This window comes from Heptranchias perlo, chromosome 5 (assembly GCF_035084215.1).
Source record: "Heptranchias perlo isolate sHepPer1 chromosome 5, sHepPer1.hap1, whole genome shotgun sequence".
Taxonomy (NCBI): domain Eukaryota; kingdom Metazoa; phylum Chordata; class Chondrichthyes; order Hexanchiformes; family Hexanchidae; genus Heptranchias; species Heptranchias perlo.
Window position 1 is genome coordinate 93,475,982 of NC_090329.1, and position 20,489 is coordinate 93,496,470.

At 42.8% G+C, this 20,489-nt stretch overlaps 1 protein-coding gene across 1 annotated transcript in view; it reads left to right on the forward strand.

Moving 5' to 3' along the window:
- Positions 1–20,489, forward strand: part of map3k5 (mitogen-activated protein kinase kinase kinase 5) — a 180,746-nt gene that overhangs the window by 102,609 nt on the left and 57,648 nt on the right. The window contains exons 18-21 of the mRNA XM_067984803.1: positions 1,827–1,932; positions 12,015–12,172; positions 15,737–15,914; positions 19,233–19,410. Of these exons, the coding sequence (XP_067840904.1) occupies positions 1,827–1,932; positions 12,015–12,172; positions 15,737–15,914; positions 19,233–19,410 (620 nt within the window). The remainder of the gene's footprint in view (positions 1–1,826; positions 1,933–12,014; positions 12,173–15,736; positions 15,915–19,232; positions 19,411–20,489) is intronic.

The window sequence follows — 20,489 nt, forward strand, 5'->3', positions numbered from 1 at the left end:
CAGTCCTGGCAGTGCAGCAAAAATGCTTCTTTCCTGCCGACTTTTCTTTAACTAGAAATTCTACCATTGGCTCTGTTGCCAAAATAGCTGATCAAACTTCTTCAATCTACAACAGATATGCTAAATGCAAGCTTAATAATTGGTTCACACTCCACAAGGTAATGGATGACACTGTTGAGAAGTAGAACAATTTCCATTTTGTACCTAATGAGAGCAGCAAGTAGTTCTGTATCAGTGTAACATGGTATGGATATTCTAAGGCCCTTACTGTTTGTCAGGACACAACCCTGAGTAGAGACCCTCCCAGGAAACAATTGCAACCTTAAAAGTTAATATTTTTGCATTTTGTTCCAGTGGATAAAAATGAGGTGGCCACCTTTTTAAAAATGTATTTATTTGAAGTCCTATATGGTGCCACAGTTTATTGTAAATTAAAGAATCATTAACAATGTGATGAGTGTTTTTGGGCACCAACTCAATCAATTTAGAGTGTTGGCAACAGAAATGGTGCCTGACTGGAAATCTGACTACAATACTCGTGTGACTTATGTATTCTATATCTCCTGTCTTTGTCGAAGTGTAGAAGAGCAGTTTGTACTACAGACTCTTTTTTTTTCCACTGGAAAATTGGTAGGACTTGGCCAAATTCCTTCAACTTTAAGCCCTTACCAGCTCGAGAAATGTGAGCCTTTCATCCTATCAATCTGGCTGCATGTGAGCTCAGAGTCCCTTCAGTGGGCCCTTGGTCTTTTCTCTGTTGCTCTTAATCCCCAGGAACATCCTTAGTTTCCCACAACTTTTTCTTCATTTTCTATAATCCTGATTCCCCAGATGTTGAGTTTAGGATTGATTTAATCTAACTTTAAGCTCACACTGCCTGAGTTCAAAGCATATGCCTGTATTTAGAAGAAAAATATTTTTCTTTTAAAAAGGGAAAAGGGTTAAAAAAAAAATAAGCTCGCCTAATATATTTTGGTTACAAAAGGGGTAGAAATTCCAATTCATGATCTACAAACTCTTAAATCGTTTGTACCAAATTCCTGACTACACAACTTTAACAGAGCCATTAACTTGTTTATTTTAAACAAGTCAAGCATTGAAAAGATAACATCATTACCAGTAATTTCTACCTTTGTAGTTTTAACTTTTTCCTTTAAATGAACCAAATTAGAAAATAAACTTCTGTTTCTCCCTCTCTGCCAGGTGTATACCATATTTAGTAAGTAGGGCCAATTCCTGTCTGCTGTTACTTTGGAGTGGGAGATTGAACACACTCATATATTTGGGGAGATTTTCCTCGCTCTGTATCCGGGTGCACTGGATCGCCCGGGTGCAGCAAATATCAGAAAATGGGGCGGGTCAGAGCGAATGCTTGCAAAGGAACCAGGCCTATTTTCCTCCATTTAAGTTACCGGATGGCAGGCCCAGGCACGGGAAAATTTGTTCCCTCTCTCTTTTGCCTGTGCTCTCTCTTCTGTCTGTAGTTTTCTTTCTCTGTCTTTATTTTCCCCCTCATCTGTACCTTGCTGAATACTTGCCATCCAGTCCACTCTTCACAAGTATCGTTATGTCTTTCATGTAAATGAAAATTGTATTTGAAGAAATTATGACTTATTGAAATCCAAAGAGAAAAAGAATAATGTTGACTAATGTTACTTGGCAATCCAAACATCTCATGATTTTTACCACAAATTCATGTGAGGATTTTTGATGATTGTCATATGATGTTTACACTAGAGGTTGGCAGTACTGCTAACAGAAATTAGTTTTGATTTGTAAAGGGTTTTTATTTCCATTTTAAACAAAAAAACTAATTATTTCCCCAGGGTGATAATGTGCTGATAAACACCTACAGTGGAATCTTGAAAATTTCAGATTTTGGTACCTCAAAAAGACTTGCAGGAATCAATCCATGTGCTGAAACATTCACAGGTATGAAGCAGTCATGGGTATGAAGCATTCATGGTTATGTTGTTCTCATGTAGCATGACTTGTGTAATTATCAAGAAATTTCATACAGAAGTTTTTGTTTTTAAAAAAAAGTCAGAAGCAGAACAAATGAGGGAGTAGGCAAGTGAAACACTCATTTAGAAACTGCTGTTGATGGTGAAATGCTGTTTTTTTTTTAAATGCAGGTTTATACCACACAATTGAGAGATGCTATCACTCTGCAGTTTACCTCATCAGCATCCTGCCTGTATTCACAAAAAAGTCAAGTAGCTTGTGAAATGTTACTGCTTGGAGTGATTTTAATACTTTGCTAGCATATGACAGTCCTGCTGTTGAATACATTTTTATCTTTAATATTCCAATGTGAGTTGGCAGTTTATGCAGTTCCACTTATTTTGCCCAGGAGTCACAAATGTAATAAGACAATATAAATCATCTGGCATGAGCCTTGCCAAATCTGAGGATAGCTTGAGTTGAAGACAGCAACAATGGCAGAAACTTGTTTCATAATGTGGGCTACATTTATCCTGTCAAAAAGAATTTTGACTGAACTATTTTTGTTGCATTATTTCATTCAATATACAGACATAACAGAAAATACCAATTGCTTAAACTCAAACAGTTGCTTAAAACAGCTGTGGAAGAACAAAAATGTTACAAGGGGAGAAACGGCAGGATTTCTTTGAGAGTTCCAATGGTGCTTTTTGATTTGGAGGAGGAAGAGCAGTGTTTGAGGGGACAGGAAAAGCAGATGCAGCTACATTGCGGGCATTCTGTCCACTGCTTACCCCAGAACCTGCATTTCTTGATTCGGGCAATCTGCACTAGGGCATGTCAGAAGAGTCCTGTATTTGATGCCTCTGCTTCACAAGGAAGGCTGTCACAGGGACAGTTCTTGTTTGCAAGGGGCAACATGTTCACCACTTTAATTTATAAGGTTCGACAGGGTGAAGAACTATTCTTGGGTGGCAAGATTTGCAAGAGTGCAGAGCATAATAAATGACACGATGTGACTATCCAGGCCTCTCTCACTAATTAAATAGCCTAATAAAGGACATTTACTGTATTAATGTTCAAATGTTGTTTGACTGTAAGATCCTCATCATGCATGTCAATGCCCAATATCCTGGGAGTGCTCGTGATGCCTTCATTTTGAGATTGTCTGCCAGCAAGCACCCAAGTTGTGCCCATTCTGGCATGGATTCCTGGTGAAATATCTAAAATAGCTGGCCCTGCCCTGACCCTATATACTCCAGCAGGGTCAGGAGCAGAGGTAAGTAGGATTCCCACCCCAGTGCACCTACAGAGGCAGAGCTGGTCTGAGGATTTTTGACCCCTTTGTTTCTTAGAGCAGTCATGGACACTGCTGCTGTACAGCCCAGTAAGTGTCTCCAAAATCATTGTGCAACATGCAGCATCAGACGATGTTGCAAGTGGAATTACTATAAGGCAGTGGGATGAGGAGGCCCAGGGCTAACCACTATCAAAGGAAGATGATGAGAAGAGGAGGAAGAACTGGATGAATGAGGCTTGCATCCAGGACACTTACTATTCACAGACAACTCCTTCAATTAAATGCATTATGCAGACCCTGCATATCCAGCCCTGTCTATTTTGTCCCAATGGGTGGCCACTCTACTATCCACTCTGATCCAATCTAAAGTACCATCTAAAGTAAAAAATCTAAAGGGTGAGTGGGCAAATACATGGCAGATGCAGTATAATGTGGATAAATGTGAAGTTATCCACTTCGGAAGGAAAAACAGAAAGGCAGTGTATTATTTAAATGGTGATAGATTGGGGAATGTTGATGTACAAAGGGACCTGGGTGTCCTTGTACACCAGTTGCTGAAAGCAAACACGCAGGTGCAGCAAGCAGTTAGGAAGGCAAATGGTATGTTGGCCTTCATTGCAAGAGGATTTGAGTACAGGACCGAGGATGTCTTACTGCAGTTATACAGGGCCTTTGTGAGACCACACCTGGAGTGTTGTGTGCAGTTTTGGTCTCCTTACCTAAGAAAGGATATACTTGCCCTAGGGAGTTCAGCGAAGGTTCACCAGACTGATTCCTGGGATGGCAGGACTGTCGTATGAGGAGAGATTGGATCGACTCAGCCTGTATTCACTCGAGTTTAGAAGAATGAGAGGGGATCTCGTTGAAACATATAAAATTCTGACAGGGCTAGACAGACTGGATGCAGGGAGGATGTTTCCCCTGGCTGGGGGGTCCAGAATGAGGGGTCACAGTCTCAGGATATGGAGTAGGACATTTAGGACTGAGATGAGGAGAAGTTTCTTCACTCAGAGGGTGGTGAACCTGTGGAATTCTCTCCCACAGAAGGCTGTGGAGGCCAAGTCACTGAATACATTTAAGAAGGAGCTAGATAGATTTCTAGACACACAAGGCATCAAGGGGTATGGGGAGAGAGCGGGAATATGGTATTGAGATAGAGGATCAGCCATGATCATATTGAATGGGGGAGCAGGCTCGAAGGGCCGAATGGCCTGCTCCTGCTCCTATTTTCTATGTTTCTTTGTTTCTACCATACATGCTCATCCCTCCATCTGATGCTAATTTGATATGGCCCTTTTCAAAGAAACACTCTCTGGATTAAAATGAAATAAAGTGCAATTATTTTTTCACCTAAAAATGAAAAGTGCATGTGGCATTAATGTTTCTCATCTCAGTGCTTGCCCTTGATGAGCCTGTATGGTGTATATCGACTACTGCTGCACTTTCTATGTGCTACCTAGAGGGGGGAGCAAATGTGGTGACAGGCCACTGATCGATTGGGGGGCCTTATGGTATGGAGCTGACCTTGTACCTTTTTGTGCAGAATCATGAGATAGGCCTGCAGCTGCTCACACTGCATCTGCTATTACAGGGGTGCAGCCCTGTGATTTCCTGTCTTTCCCCCCCCCCCCCGACCCATATTGTCATGCTTTCTGTGCACAGGGAGCTTATTTAAACAATATGCATATCCTACAAGCCCAGCTGTCTACTCTGTTGGAATCACATCAGTCCCTCAGTACTGTGTCACTTCTCTGACTAGTTTCCTGTGCACAGCTCATCTTTGCAGCAGCAATTATTGCATTCAGATCAACAAGCTCTAAATACTTGTGTACTAAAGTTGTTGCATCACAGTAGCTTATGGTGTTGTTTGATCTAGGAAGTAATCTGAGAGAACTGGATTCATGATAAAGCAGAATCATGAGCTCACATCAGACAAATTCATTTTCAGTTCAAAAATGCATCTTTCTAAATGATCCTAGTATGATCTGAAATAACTTGTGCTTCAATTTGTAATGCCACAGAGTGCCAGGATGTAGGTTTACGACCACTACTTCTACAACTTCAGTTACTGGTCTTCATTTTACCACCTATGCTGTCAGTGAAATCCAGATCTTTTCCTACAAGAAGGGAAGGAAAATTAGAGCAAGTCACTCTTACCCACTATCTGTTGGCCACTTGAAGAGCGGCATGACAGTGGCTTGAAAGCTAGTTGCCTGCGTGCGCGCCCTCTGATTTATATTTGTGCACAGTACAGAGGGATTGTAACACAGAAAAAGGAATGAGAGCTTAAAATGGACAGAAACATTGTAAATGCATTTGTGCAGCTTCTTCATAGTGTTTTCCGTCAACCTTTCCTGTTGTGATTTAAAAATAGCCTACTGATTATTGTTGCGTTCTCCAGAGTAATAGTGTGTAAGTTAAACCTGGAAGAGAACACAGCTGATAAACTGAATTAACATCATTTGTGAAATTTGATGATTTTTTTTCAGCAAATTGCTGGATTATTGCCATTGGTCAGAAAGTGCAGCAGCCATAGTTCCATATCAAAGGGTTGTTTGATGGGAAACTTCAAACAGACACATTTGTTAGAAAATTCCAGTACATGAATTCTGTGCTTCCTGCATTTTAGGCTTCTTGTTTTCTTTGTTCTGTATTACTGCCAAAAATGCCACTGTGAACGTGATGGATGCAGAATAGAGAGCATGGTAATAGTTGATAACTTTTATAGATTATGAAGTGGGATGAACAACCTATATTTTGTATGTGCAGTGTGGGAAGGGGATTATCTTATTTTTAAAAATTGTTACAGGTATAAAGAATGCTTTTCATAAAAGAAATGCAAACAGTCAGTATGCAGTTACAGCAGGCAATTACGAAACCAAATGGCATGTTGGCCTTTATTGCAAGCCGGATGGAGTGTAAGAATAAGGAAGTCTTACTACAGTTGAACAGGGCTTTAGTGAGACCTCACCTGGAGTACTGCGTGCAGTTTTGGTCTCCTTAACTAAGGAAGGATATACTTGCCTTAGAGGCGGTACAACAAAGGTTCACTAGATTAATTCCTGGGATGAGAGGGTTGACCTAGGAGGAGAGGTTGATTAGATTGGGCCTATACTCTCTGGAGTTTAGAAGAATGAGAGGTGATCTCATTGACAAATGCAAGATTCTGAGGGGGCTTGACAGGATAGTTAATGCTGAGAGATTGTTAGAGAGTCTAGAACTAGGGGGCATAGTCGCAGGATAAGGGGTCGGCCATTCAAGACTGAGATGTGGAGGAATTTCTTCACGCAGAGGGTTGTGAATCTTTGGAATTCTGTACCCCAGAGGGCTGTGGATGCTGAGTCATTGAATATATTCAAGGCTGAGATGGACAGATTTTTGGACTTTAGGGGAATCAAGGGATATGGGGATCGGGTGGGAAAGTGGAGTTGAGGTTGAAGATAAGCCATGATCTTATTGAATGGTGGAGCAGGCTCGAGGGGCCCTATGGCGTACTCCTGCTCCTATTTCTTATGTTCTTATGTTTTCATTAAATAATGTGAACTGCCCCTTTCCATGGAGGTGATCGATAACAGCCTTAAAATCATTAAAATGGGGATTAATTTGTACAGCTGTCTCAGCACAAAATGTGTTTTCCACCAATGATTCATGCAATAATACAAACTTTATTTCAGTGACTTGGTTCTTAAACCTAAAAAATGTAAATGTTAACTTTCTATTTTCGGATTTTGCAAAAAAAAAGCTGTTTGTACCAGTTCAGGGGGAGGATTTCCTCTGCACATTGTGTGTAACAAAATTATAGACCTGTTCTTTATAAACCAGTTTGCGAGTTTGTTAGATATAAATCACAGAGGAAATCTTCAATCTTGGCCAGTACAGCAGGTCATGAGTAGACTGCAATCAGAATCTCTTGATTTATAGGGACATTCACAACAGGAACATTTAGTTTCATATATTTATATGTTAAGCAGAAAATGTTTCATTTGTTACCTGTACGTTAATGAGATATCACATCCAAAAATAAGTATGGCCACATTTCTGCCTGGAATATTGTTGAACATTTTGGGCAGTGATTCAAATTCGTTCATTTAGTCATGGTGAGTTTTACAGTAAGGGATTTGTATAGTCAGAGTTCATAATGTTCATACTGAAACTATGGGACGTACTGTGTGTAATAATATTTAATATTTCATTGGGTTGAACAAAATGTTTCTCTCATTTGAGTGTTATGAACTGCGTTCTAAAAACATCTGTCAATGTTTTATACCAAGGCACAGCATAACACAGTTTGCAACATGAATCTATTTATCTAATACTTAAAAAGAAAATTGGCCTCATGTTTGTGTTGCTTAAATTTCATGCTGTTCTTATTGATTGTGACGCAATGTTACCTTAACTTTACTGGATTTTTGCCATCCCCTTGGGTTTAAGGATGGTGCATTACTTTTCACTATTATGATTATAGCTATAGCCGTCACTGAAAAGAGACTACTGCTAAATAGAAACATTACATTTGGCAATGCTTACAGAACATGCGGTGGTTCCAAGATATTTTCAGGTTATATAAAAAAAAATACCGGTAACCAACACCTTAAGTTAGATCATGGGCTCGATTTTCGGCCCTCCGAGCCAGCGGGTTCGTGGCGGGGGGGCTCTGAAAATCGGGGATTCCCGGGGCGGATCTGGAGCCCGGCTCCAATCCGCCCACTTCCGGGTTCCCCAGTGACGCGCTTAGATGCGCAATTAAAGCTGGCGGGATCCCACTTAAACCAATTATTTACATAGTTCAGGTCATTTGCAGACCTGATTGACGTGATATTTTAGGAGGGGTGGGATACTGTTTCCCGTAGTGGGGGAAACACTCCCAGTTGAAATGGACGTGTTGCAGCCATCAGCCTGTGGCAGCTGCAAAGGTCCATTTGACAGGTGGGGGGGGGAGAGACCCTCACTCATTGCAGGAGGCCACTCTGTCACTTTGGACAAAGTTTGGCCTCCACCACCCTCCTCCTAACAATAAAATTCACCAACTTGGAACCTCAACCTCGGTGTGCAGACACATTTACCTTCCTTGCGGACCCCCTCAAACGTACATCTTCCAGATGGGGGCCGCCATAGCTGCAGTTATGACCTCCTCTGAGGACGAACAGCATCACCAGCCTCGCCGGCCACGCCGTCCACCTCTGACACGTGGAGCTCCACAACACAGTGCTGTGACACATCCACCTGCACAGCAGGAGGGAGGGCAACCGCAGAGAGAGATGCGTCGCAGAAGGCACTACCCTCGCTACAGCGTCTACAGACCGAAGCTCAGCTTCCTGGACCTCTCTGAGTAGCAGTGCACACGGAGGCTCAGAGTCACTCGACATGTAGTCGTGGACATCTGCAGCCTCCTTCATGCCGAGCTGCTCCCGGCTGGCCCGAGCACCATCTTCTTACCTGTCGCTGTCAAAGTCACCACTGTCCTCAACAACTTCTCCTCCGCATCTGTCCAGTGTGCCACCGGGGACATCGCTGACGTCTCTCAGTCGTCTGCACAAAAGAGAGCCCTGCAAATACACCTACACCCACTCTGCAGTGACACAATGGGTGGCATCAGTTGTGGGTCTTCATAGTGATCCTCAGGAAAGGGCATTACTGCACAAACCAGACAAGATTTGCAAAGACGTAGCAGTAGTGGTGCCAATATAATATGTAATGTGAGTTGATCAGAAATCAAATATAAGTAAAAACCATGACAAACCCTCAAACCCCCATGTGCATCCCCTTCATGCTCATGACACGTTTGCCTTACACTTCCTACTACACATATGTGATGCATGCCCTGTGGCTGCAGCACAGGTAATGGCAGGTTGGGTGAGGCTGACCGTGAAAGAGATGCATCAGAGGGTGAGTATGAGATAGAGCCATGAGATTATATGAGGATTGGGTTGAGTGGTAGTGGTGGGATGAGTTCTCGCGAGGTGAGTAAGTGCAGGTAAGATGAGGATGAGGTTTGAGTGGGTGTGAGGAGTGATGTGATAGAGTAGTGTTGGCAGTGCAGAAGGAGATGTGGGGTGGGGTGGGGGTGGGGATGTGGCAGACGGAGTGTAGGGGAATGAGTAAGTGTACTCACTTCGGCTGACCTACTTAGGTCATTGAAGCACCTCCTGCAGGTGCGCAATATGTTGGTGGTGCAGGTAACCTCCTCTGCCACCTCGAGCCAGGCTTCCGTGGTGGCAGAGGCAGGCCACTTCCTCCCGTCCGCTGGGGAGAAGATCTCTGTCCTTCCCCTCCTCCTCACCCCGTCCAGTAAGACCTGGAGTGAGGCATCATTAAACCTGGGAACAGCCTTTCCCCTGGGCTGCTCCATGCTGTAATTTTGCATATTTTCTGCAGCATCATTCAGTGGAGGACTGCCCCTTGAAATAGGGCTCCTCCAGCTGACAGCCTATGATGCAGCTGTACAGCTTTCCAGCGTGAAACCCGGAAGCCAAGATAAGTACCTTCAATCAAGCTGCGATTGCGTGCGGAGCACCCCGAATTCACTGGGCACGTTACCCACGCGCCCAGTCGACCCCCCCGCTGCCTACCCGCCTCCCTCCTAAAATCGAGGCCCATGTCTCAGTTCTAAGGCAGTTTTTATTTTTATTAAGTCATGCATAAAATTTGGTAATGAGAAAAACCATAAGCACACTATTAGTAAGAGGATAGTCAAGGTAGGTGTGTGGCCACTGAGAGGCTTGTAGTGGAGAATGAGGGAATGGCGGAGATACTAAATAAGTACTTTCCCTCAGTTTTCAAAGAACATGGATAAAGGGATTGTCGAACTACCAGAGATAATTCAAAAAATAATGTACTAAAGAAGTTACTCAAACTTAAGGTAGACACATCACTGGGACATGATGATTTACACCTGAGGATCCAGAGGGAAACTAAGGAATAAACAATGGAGGTTCTGACTATAATTTTCCAAAAATCTGTTGAAAGGAAAATTGGAAAGTGGAAGGTGGCAAATAGTGACTCTTCAAAAGGAGATGGGAATAAGCCAGGAAATTAAAAGCCACTTAGCCTTACTTCAATTCTCGGTAAATGGAACTAAATTACTAAACACTTAAAGAAACATGAGTTCAACAGGGCCAGATTTGAAAAAGACAGGTCATATTTGACCATCCTAATTGAATTCTTTGAAAAAATGAAGAGAATAGATAAAGGACGTAATTTATATGGATTTTCGAAAAGCATTTAAGAATGTATCACTTAAGGTACACATGACAAAGGTAATAGCACGTGGAATTAAAGAAAATTTGGACAAACGAGATGGTTGGAGGTTGGAAAGCAAAGGGTTGAGGTAAAAGGAAGTTTGCAAGACTGAAAAGATTGGTCGCTGACGGGGGGAGAGGGGGAAGAGAGAGGCTAAAACACTGGATAATAGGGGGAGCTAGGGCTATAGTGTTGCTTAGTGGAGGGGGGTTGGTGATAGTGGTCAGTAGATGAAATGCTACTTAGTGTGAGGGTGGAGGAGATGATATAATTCTCAGTTGCGGGGGAGCAAGTGATGGGGGAAAGGGGGCAGTGGCCAAAGTAGTGGACGAAGGGCTGCTCAATCTGGGGGTGGGGGTGGGGGGATGCAAGGGTAAAGGTCCTGCTACATATGCCAGGATGCTGCATTAGTGGTGATGGAGTGAGTGGAGCTGCCAAAATGCTCCTTGGACATGTGGGGGTGGAGGTTGTTGCTTGGTCAGGGGTGGGTTGCTGTGGTGCTGCTCATTGTGTGAGAGAGCCCAGAAGCTGGTCATTGTTTGGAATTAGAAGGCCCCAATATTTGCGGGTGCGGTCAGTGCCCTAAATAGGAAGTAAGGGCTATTTACTTGGGGAAACTGGACTGTAATAGTGCTCGGTTGGGGCTGGAAGTAGAAGGACAAAACTCTGGCCACTGAGTGGGGATGGGGTAGGGCCAACGTGCTGCTCAGTGACGGGGGCGGGGCAGGTCATTCAAGGGCATAGATTCAGGGGTAACAGCAGTTTAATGGGTGATGGTTGTTAATTGAGCTCCTCGGGCTGGGTGATAGAGCTGCTGAAGGCTCCCACAGGTCCATGTGATGAAGGTCCATTCAGGGGTGGGGCCAAGGTGGAAGATTGTAGTCTGGGAGGACTGTAAAGGACAAAATTATTTGTACAAAATTTTGCATTTAATTGAAAACTGGAATTCTTACATTCCTTTATGCCAACATGGCTGGTGTCTCAAAAACTTGGACTACTCCACAGTGACATTTGATGGCCAGAGCCTGCAACTGCATGCAAACTCGACCATTTTCCTTGGCGTTAACTCTCAGTATACTGCAAGGGCAGTGTTTGGGCTGTCAAGTAATGCTATTTGGCACCCCATTATCTTCAGTCTGTCATGTAATATTATGTTTACAGCACCATCTGGAATCTTGAGAACACACCATCTCTAATATATATCTGGGTGTGAAAGAGAAACAGAGACAGGGAGAGAAAGAAAAAGAAAGTGGGTACCAAATGGAAGCTGCTGGATTGTTGTAATGTCATTAATGACCTTCAGGGAAGGGAACCTGCTGCCACTTACCCAGCATGCTCTACATGTGACTTTAGTCCACACTACATGGTTGACTCTTAATGCTCTCCTGAAGTGGGCGAGCAAGTACATAGAATTTCTATTCAAGAAGGAGGCTTGCAAGTGTTGCCCACATCCCAAGGACATTTTTTTAAAAATTCCAAACAAGCTGGCATGTCTGCACAAGCCTAAATTAATTTTTGCTTTGCTGTTTAGGAACACTTCAGTACATGGCACCTGAAATAATAGACAAAGGACCAAGGGGTTATGGGAAGCCTGCTGACATCTGGTCATTAGGATGCACAATTATTGAAATGGCAACAGGGAAACCTCCATTTTATGAACTGGGAGAACCTCAGGCTGCTATGTTTAAGGTAAGATATTAAGAAGTGAATTTGGCTATTGTACAAACTATTCAAACTTGTGCTAACTAGAAAAGTTTATAGAAAATAGACAGAAGAGGCAGGGTACACAAAGCAGGTCATTCAGCATCAGTGGTGAGAACACTTCAGGCCCCGGCCTTCAGAACTGGAAAAAATGAAATAAAATCAGAACAAGGGGAGAGAAATGATAAAAGATTGTAATTGTCTACAACTGGGGAAAGAAACCTTTCTTGGTATTTTTATTATTCTACATTTGTTTTAACTCCACATACAAATAAGAATCACAATCATCCCATGTCAGAAAATCATCTGCAACACAGTCCCTTTTGAAAATTGATGCTCTGCGTAGGCAGATGACCTTCTTTCTATTTTTCCTTTCTCCCACCCCCCCCACCCAACTTTGCTGTTTCACAGCTTTGTTCTGAGGCAAGTCTTTAACGCACTGTCTGCTGGAGGGAGCTGAGGGACCTACAGAACCAGGCTCCACAGAAAATTCAGGAGCTACAATCTTCCACTATGATCATGAATCTTCTAGCCCTGACTCGTCCCGCTGGCTTCACCTGGTGGGAAAGCCACAGTGGCTTCCCCCTTCAGACCACTGGTTAAAATAGTGTCACCGGAGCCTTATCTGCACATTTAAAGAAGGAACCGCCCGTCTCCGGTAGGTGTCTTTCCTGCATGCTCAGAAGAACAGGTTAAAATTAAAGACTGCAGAATAGAATCGGAACGTCAGCAGGTAAGATTTTAACTGCAGGGTTAAAGTCGCTCCTAGCGAGAGACCTGCAGGCACGGGGTCAGGGGGCGAATCCCAGGCAGAGAAGCACAAGGGTATAAAGAGAGAGACATGAATCGAGAGAAAACTACTGACGCACAGGAATAGAGAAATAACCACAAATACATGGGTAGAGTGAGTTCAGTCATTTGTTGTGAAGGATGAAGTTGATGCATGAATGAGTTGTGCATGAAAGCAAGCTTATTAACTATGTATCAAAATGAAGTAATTTTGCTCCAAACTTTCAGGATCTTGCTGCAGCAAAATTAGGCTGTGATGAAACAGTCCTATCATTCTGCTTTTTAATTAGCAGACCTGAAAAGTGCCATGACACAAGATAATGTTTGCCAACTCCCTACACTTGTTAACATGCGTGAGATTGCATCTGCCACCGTGGCTGCCAACAGTAACGCTTGGTGTAATTTTTAAATATAAGAATCCTCTTCCTTCAATTCGAGCACCTTTTACTGTTAGTTGAGACAGTCTGAAACTTTTTTTTCATATTATGTTTAGTTTCTTTTGTACTCATCGACTGTTTTTCTCTAAACTATGCTATAATCAGCATAGATAAACATGTAGATTCTTCTCATAAAAATTCAAATGATTGAAAAGCATTCTCTAAATTAGCATTCAGTTGAACACTGGACCATTCCTCATCCTACTGGCCTATCTTCATGTGTGAGCCTTGACATTGATTGTCAGCATTATTCAACTGGTGGGGAGGGGACACCTCAGCTGAGCTTCATTGTTTGTTCACCCAACATCCAAATACACACCCTCTCCAGTGGTGGTCACTATATAATGGCCTGGAAATTGTGCTGACCAGCGAACGAACGTCGCCCGCTGCTCGTTAGTTATAAACTCACCCACAAACTATTTGCAGGCTTTTGGGCAGCAACTCGCTTCACTGGTGAGCTGCAAAAAGTGCAGCGGCCTTTCCTGGACTTCTGTGAGCTGTGAGAGCGGGGAAAGCATCTGTCTCTCCCCTCAACCACCTCAGATTGAAGCATCTCCTTGACAAGCCACGCAGTCAGAACCAGGAAGTGAAAGCTACAACAGTGAATTCAAATGTAAAATCAGTTAGAGGAAGCAAAATCAAGAGGGGGTAAGAAATATTGAATTAAGACAGATAAAAGAGAGAGACAGAAATTTTTTTTCAAAAAATTAAATTTTTTATAAATGTCTAACAACAATTCAAATCAGAAGTAATGAGACTCCACATTTTTAAAAGTTAATTTTCAGTGCCAGAGAGGTTGATTAGCAGTCATTAAGATTTACCACGCCGTTAAAAGTTAGTTTAGATCTAAACTGCCCAGCGTACCTTTTCCTGTGTAGATTAGTTTTTTTCCAGCTGGGCAGTGCAGCAACTTCATGCTGGTCCATTCGTTTCACCGGCGAGCTGTCCTTTCAAACGAGCAGGAGATCCCTTAGAGCAACTTCTGGATTTGCCCATTTGGTTGCGCATGCGCACTTGCTGGAAGTTGCTCTTCCATTTGTCCTTAAATAATGGTGAGCGCTGTTCAGCTCTCTGGCCCGGAATTTGCTCCAAAAATAACAATGATCAAGAATACAACTCCTGACTGTTAGTTTTTCTTATCCGTATTCTTCCCCCCGCCCCCCCCCCCCCCCCCACACCCCCCCACCCCAAGACCCACTATGGCTCCCCACTACCATCCCAGCTGAGAGCAGCTAACTGAGCACAGACCAGTGATTGCACCTAAAACATTCCTAGTCTGTGCAATAGGATCAATACAACATGGTAATGATTTTAACCCACTGAGCCATAAGGAAACTTGACCTTTTTTTAAAAAAAACACAAAAAGCACTGCAGTTTAAGTCGTTTTCTGCAAATACACATGTTAACGCTCTGAGGTACTGATGGTAACGGTTGAAATGAGCAAGAAATTCGACAGGTTTTCAAGGTTACTGTTTGTTGGTTACGGCAGTGTTGTCCAATAGAAATCGCTGACTAGCCACAGGTGTTTCATTTCATCAAACTACTTGCTGAGAATGTTGTCTCACATGAGACATGCTAGACCCATCCCTGCTCTCCATCCAGAAAACAGTTGAATGCTGTTTGTCCTTTGCCATAATGTGCGCCGTTAGAGCTGCTCTTATTGGTTGGACATGCTTTCTTCTTTCTGCTGGCTTGCAGCAGTTATTCCTATTGGTCGAACTGACAACGATGCTAGCTTTCCTCTCCAGAGATTATTACCATAGATGGTGCTGAAGTGCAATGTTTTCACCCATGTTACGCATCATTCTAGCAGATAACCAATAAGCAGTAGCCAAAGAAGTAAAGCGCACACAACAATCAAGAAAACACTCGTACACTCTGCTTTTTCAACTTACCATTTTACCAATAAACACACAAAAAGGTTACAGTACACATGCATATGCTATGCCCAACAATGATGTCTATTACTTTTTGTATTTAGTAATCAAATATGCAGTTAGCCACATCTGGATTCTTAATGAACCTTTTTGTGGCTTTTGGTTAATTTATTGGATAACACTGACAGCATTCGAACTATTCAGCCCCTTCGGTTCATTTGCTAAACTGTTTTGATATGGTTATGTTGACTCCCATCAATTACCAAGTCAGGACTTCCAAAATGTATTTTGCCAGAAGCTTGTGAATCAATGAGAAGTCACATCTGAGACACATTTTAACCTAGCAACCATTTCACAGACTTCCCGCCAAGTGGTAAGAGGCAAACGCTTTTACGTCTTTGATGAACTTATGTGCTGTGCGTTAATGACTCACTCTGCCATCTTTGTAGGTGGGAATGTTTAAAATTCATCCAGATATTCCAGAATCCATGTCGCCAGAGGCCAAAGACTTCATACTCCGTTGCTTTGAACCGGAACCTGACCAACGTGCTACTGCTCCAGAATTGCTGTCAGATGAGTATCTGAAGGTAACCAGCAGAAAGAAAAAGTCACAACTAAAACAACAAGGTAACCAAAGCAGAAACACTAGGTTCACATTGTTGTGACATTCTAGCGATTCAAACTGTGGCATCTTTGTGATTCTTTTTAAGCCATTCTTCTATCTCGATAGTGAGGTAGTTCCGTGTGTTTTGATAATAAGAAGTGGGTGCAATACAACTCGCTTGGAAAATTATAAATTGTTTCGAATGTACCACCCATTTCAACCAAATTAGTAAATTAGCATTTTTAAGAATTACATTAATTATTTTTGCTTGAGCAATATTTTACTGGTAACTGTTATTCCCATTTGCAACCTTTTCTTAAAACCATTTTATACAATGAAACAGAGAGGAAATAAACATACTTACACAGACTAACTTATGTGCCCAAGATAAATCGCACTGTTTGAAACGTCAGTGCAGGACTGATGGAGTGCTGCACTGTCGGAGCTGCTGTTTTTTCAGATAGGATGTTGAACTGAGATCTTGTCTGCCCTCTCGGGTAGATGTAAAAGATCCCACTGTATTATCCAAAGAAGGGTTGGGGGAGTTCTCCCAGTGTTCTGGCCAATGTTTATATTTTGATAAGCAATACCAAAAAAAACAGATTAACTGGTCATTCATCTCATTGATGTTTGCTGTGTTTACTTACAAAACAACAATGACTACATTTCAAAAGTGATTCACTGGCTGTAAATTACTTTTGGATGTCCTAAGATGTGAAAAACTTGATGTAACCTTCTTCCTAATGTGAAAAGGCCATTCCAGCTACTTTTCCACTCACTAGGCATCCAGGAAGCATGTTTAACTTGTCAGAATTCAAGTTGATTCGTTTTTAGTACTCTGTAATTTTAAGTGAAATGAGTTTGGAAGGAGCCCTTAGTTAATTTGGTTGTGTCCAGGAAACAAACTGTCCTTGAGATCCAAGGGTTTTGGATACTGTGGCTTGGTGCCAAGTGGGGAAAAAATGTTCTGTTCTTCAGTACGATCATCCCTCCTCTTATTGAACAGAACAGAGTGCATTGCAATTTGCTATTTTTTTTAATCTTGTTTTTACAGAGACCATCCTGTAAAATGGCAAGCAAGTCCATTTTGCCAGGTTTGTAAAAGAAGTAACCAATGATGTTTTGTTGCACTTTTCACCAGCAGACAATCAGTATCACTTGTTAACACAGCTATATTCTAATGTATTGCAATTTTTTGCTATTGCCCAGTCTTTCTCCGGTGGGCGACATAACTGCTCTGATGCCTTTTATTTTTCCTGAAGCGTTTTCATGGGCTGTTCTAGAAAGCCAGTCAAGAACATTTGACATTTTAGGAGCAGGAAAATGCATTTGAAGCAACAAGTCCAAGTCCTTAATGGGTGTGCCAGCCCCATCTTGCCACTTTCTCTTAATCCCCTCTTTTTACAACAAATTATCTTCTTGTCTTTTGAATGCATTGCTTCAATGACTTTCCATATGTTTATTACCCTCTGCATGAGATAGTTCTGCCTGATTTCCCTGTTTACTTCTACTTTCCATATTGTGCCACCTAATTTTTGAACCTTTTATCAATATATTTGGATCAACTTGGTCAAACGCTACTATAATTTTGAAAGTATCTATTCTGCCACACTGATACAGTCACACTGAAGTCTCCAGTCAGGACAAGCCCAACCTCTGTAACCTATTCTCATAACTTAGTCAAATGCTTTTTAAAAATCTTATAATGTTATAACAACTAAATTTCTGTTGTCTACAATTCACTGAATCCATGCGAGCTGTCATTTTTGAAACTGCACTTTTCTAGGAGGTCCCCCACACTTTCCTTAAATACTTTTTGAAGATTTTGATGTTGAAGTGATTGATCTGTGAACACTCCGAAGCCATGACAATGTGGGAGTGAAATTGGTTTTTGACGGTAGCCATCAATGGAAAAGAAAATCAGACGGAGTGTAAAATGGGCTGCTGATTTGTTATTGCCTGTTTTGCACTACTACTGAAGACTAATTTCACCCCCGGTGCCTTTTAAAATTCTTTCCTCTTTTAGATACTTTATTTTACATAATCTAGTTATGTGTTTGTCAGGTAGTGAAAGAAGCAACTATATGAAGAAGACTTAATCAGAGAATACTGGGAGCTTAACTCTCAAACAATATGCAATTTATCCAGTAATAAAAGATGAGGCCAAACTTCTTGTAAATAATTTCTGATGATGTATAAGTTTGTATGACCAGGTGGTTTGTTTTTATAATGTAACTTAATTGGTTGCTATGATTTAATAAGATCAGATATCAGAAATTATTGCTCGATAGCATTTGCAAAAATAACATTTATTATTATTGTTTGACCTATACCTAAAATACTTAGAAAATTCTATACTTCAAATAAGTAAATGAAGGTTGAATCAATTCGAAGTGATCAGTTACATTCCAAGATAACTCTGGGGATTATGGAGAAAAAGCTGGCAATATTAGCCTGATTAAATCATCAAATTGTAGAGAAATAAAATTTGTACTTTGTTTTTTGTTGTAATTTTTTAACATTTATAGATTTTTGCAATTTTATTTTATATATTTGCATTGTGCAAATTATGTTCAGTGAAGAAATATGCAGTTTTTTTAGAATATCATTTAACAGACAGAGAATTGTCTGGTTAGCCTCCAAAAGTGACCTCCATGTATTCGTAAATTTTTTTTAAAAACTGGCATCGAAGCTGAAAAAGTAAAAAAAAAATCTAGTTTGTGAAAAGAAAGGTGACATAATTCGGACAGGAGTTTATCAGAAGGCCCACAATTTAGGCCAGGTCCTGGATCCAAATTTATGAATGTAATTCTCAGCTAATGTCTCAAATGATGCTTAAGGTATGAAGTGCCAAAATAACAAATATTTATAAGCTATAAAATAAGGCAAAATAAGATTAGGAATCAGAAAATAAAGTTCAAAAATATATCCAATTGATGTACTGTATCCAAGCAAATTACACATATGATTCACCTATTGCTTTTTCCTTAATAAAAATAATTTAGAATAAACTTTGAACGGTTGATATCATGTCGTAGTTGCAACTTATAGCACCATCGAGAGCTACCATAGTGGTGATGGTAGTGGGGGGGGGCGGTGGGGGCGGTAGGTAGAGGGAGGAATGGAATTAAAGGGCAGATTATCACTAGGCTGCTCTTACCACTGCAGGAGGTTTGAGGGCAGCTGCATAACATGGAGAGTCATGAATTTGGGAAGGAACGAGATGTAAATTTAGAGAAAGAGAAGCATGTGTACCTGTATTCTTGTTTTGTCAAAAAAGTTGAATGATTAGCATCTGCCAAGATTCTGTTTTCTTAATATTCCATTTATTCCCGATACAGATTATCTTCGTAGCATTTCCCTTCCCGTTCCAGTGGTTGTGGAGGAATTGAGTAGTGGCAGTGAATTTGGCTCAGTTTCACCAGACTCTGACGTGAAGCAGGATCCATTCTTTTTCAAAATGAGGGCGAAATCCTGCATTGAAAAAGAGAGCAAAGGAATTAGACCTTTGCTTCTCAGGTAAATACGATACTGGCATTGTGTATTTTCGAAGCCATTTGGATCCTCTTGAGTATTGTTGATTATGTAGGGGCGAAGGGTGAAATTCTCTTTTCTTAAGATCATTTTCTCTTTTGCTCCTTATCTTCTGTTAGTGCATGGTGTAGTGAAACCATCACCAGCTGAATGAAAAGATGACACCCTACCTCCCATGCATTTACCGGTGCTTGTCTGCAGTTGCTACCTTAGAGAACACCAACTTCTGCTCCCTGCGTTCCCTGGAAAAAAAAATCAAGCAATCTTGTGATTGGCCTAGATTTCCCACCCACTGATTTTTCAGTTCATCGCTGGCCTTGTCCGCCCGCCGCGCCCGCGCTCGCTGGCCTCGTCCGCCCGCCGCGCCCGCGCTCGCTGGCCTCGTCCGCCCGCCGCGCCCGCGCTCGCTGGCCTCGTCCGCCCGCCGCGCCCGCGCTCGCTGGCCTCGTCCGCCCGCCGCGCCCGCGCTCGCTGGCCTCGTCCGCCCGCCGCGCCCGCGCTCGCTGGCCTCGTCCGCCCGCCGCGCCCGCGCTCGCTGGCCTCGTCCGCCCGCCGCGCCCGCGCTCGCTGGCCTCGTCCGCCCGCCGCGCCCGCGCTCGCTGGCCTCGTCCGCCCGCGCTCGCTGGCCTCGTCCGCCCGCGCTCGCTGGCCTCGTCCGCCCGCGCTCGCTGGCCTCGTCCGCCCGCGCTCGCTGGCCTCGTCCGCCCGCGCTCGCTGGCCTCGTCCGCCCGCGCTCGCTGGCCTCGTCCGCCCGCGCTCGCTGGCCTCGTCCGCCCGCCGCGCCCGCGCTCGCTGGCCTCGTCCGCCCGCCGCGCCCGCGCTCGCTGGCCTCGTCCGCCCGCCGCGCCCGCGCTCGCCTCTGCGCCGGCTCTATGCAAGAGCAATCCAACTGGTCCCACTGCCCCACGCTTTTCCCTCGGGCTGTGCATTCCAGATCCTAACCACTCGCTGTATTTAAAAAAAAAGGTTTTTCCTCGTGTCACCATTGGTTCTTTTGCCAATCATCTTAAATCCATGTCCTCTGGTCCTTGACCCTTCCGCCACTGGGAAAAATTTCTCTCTAT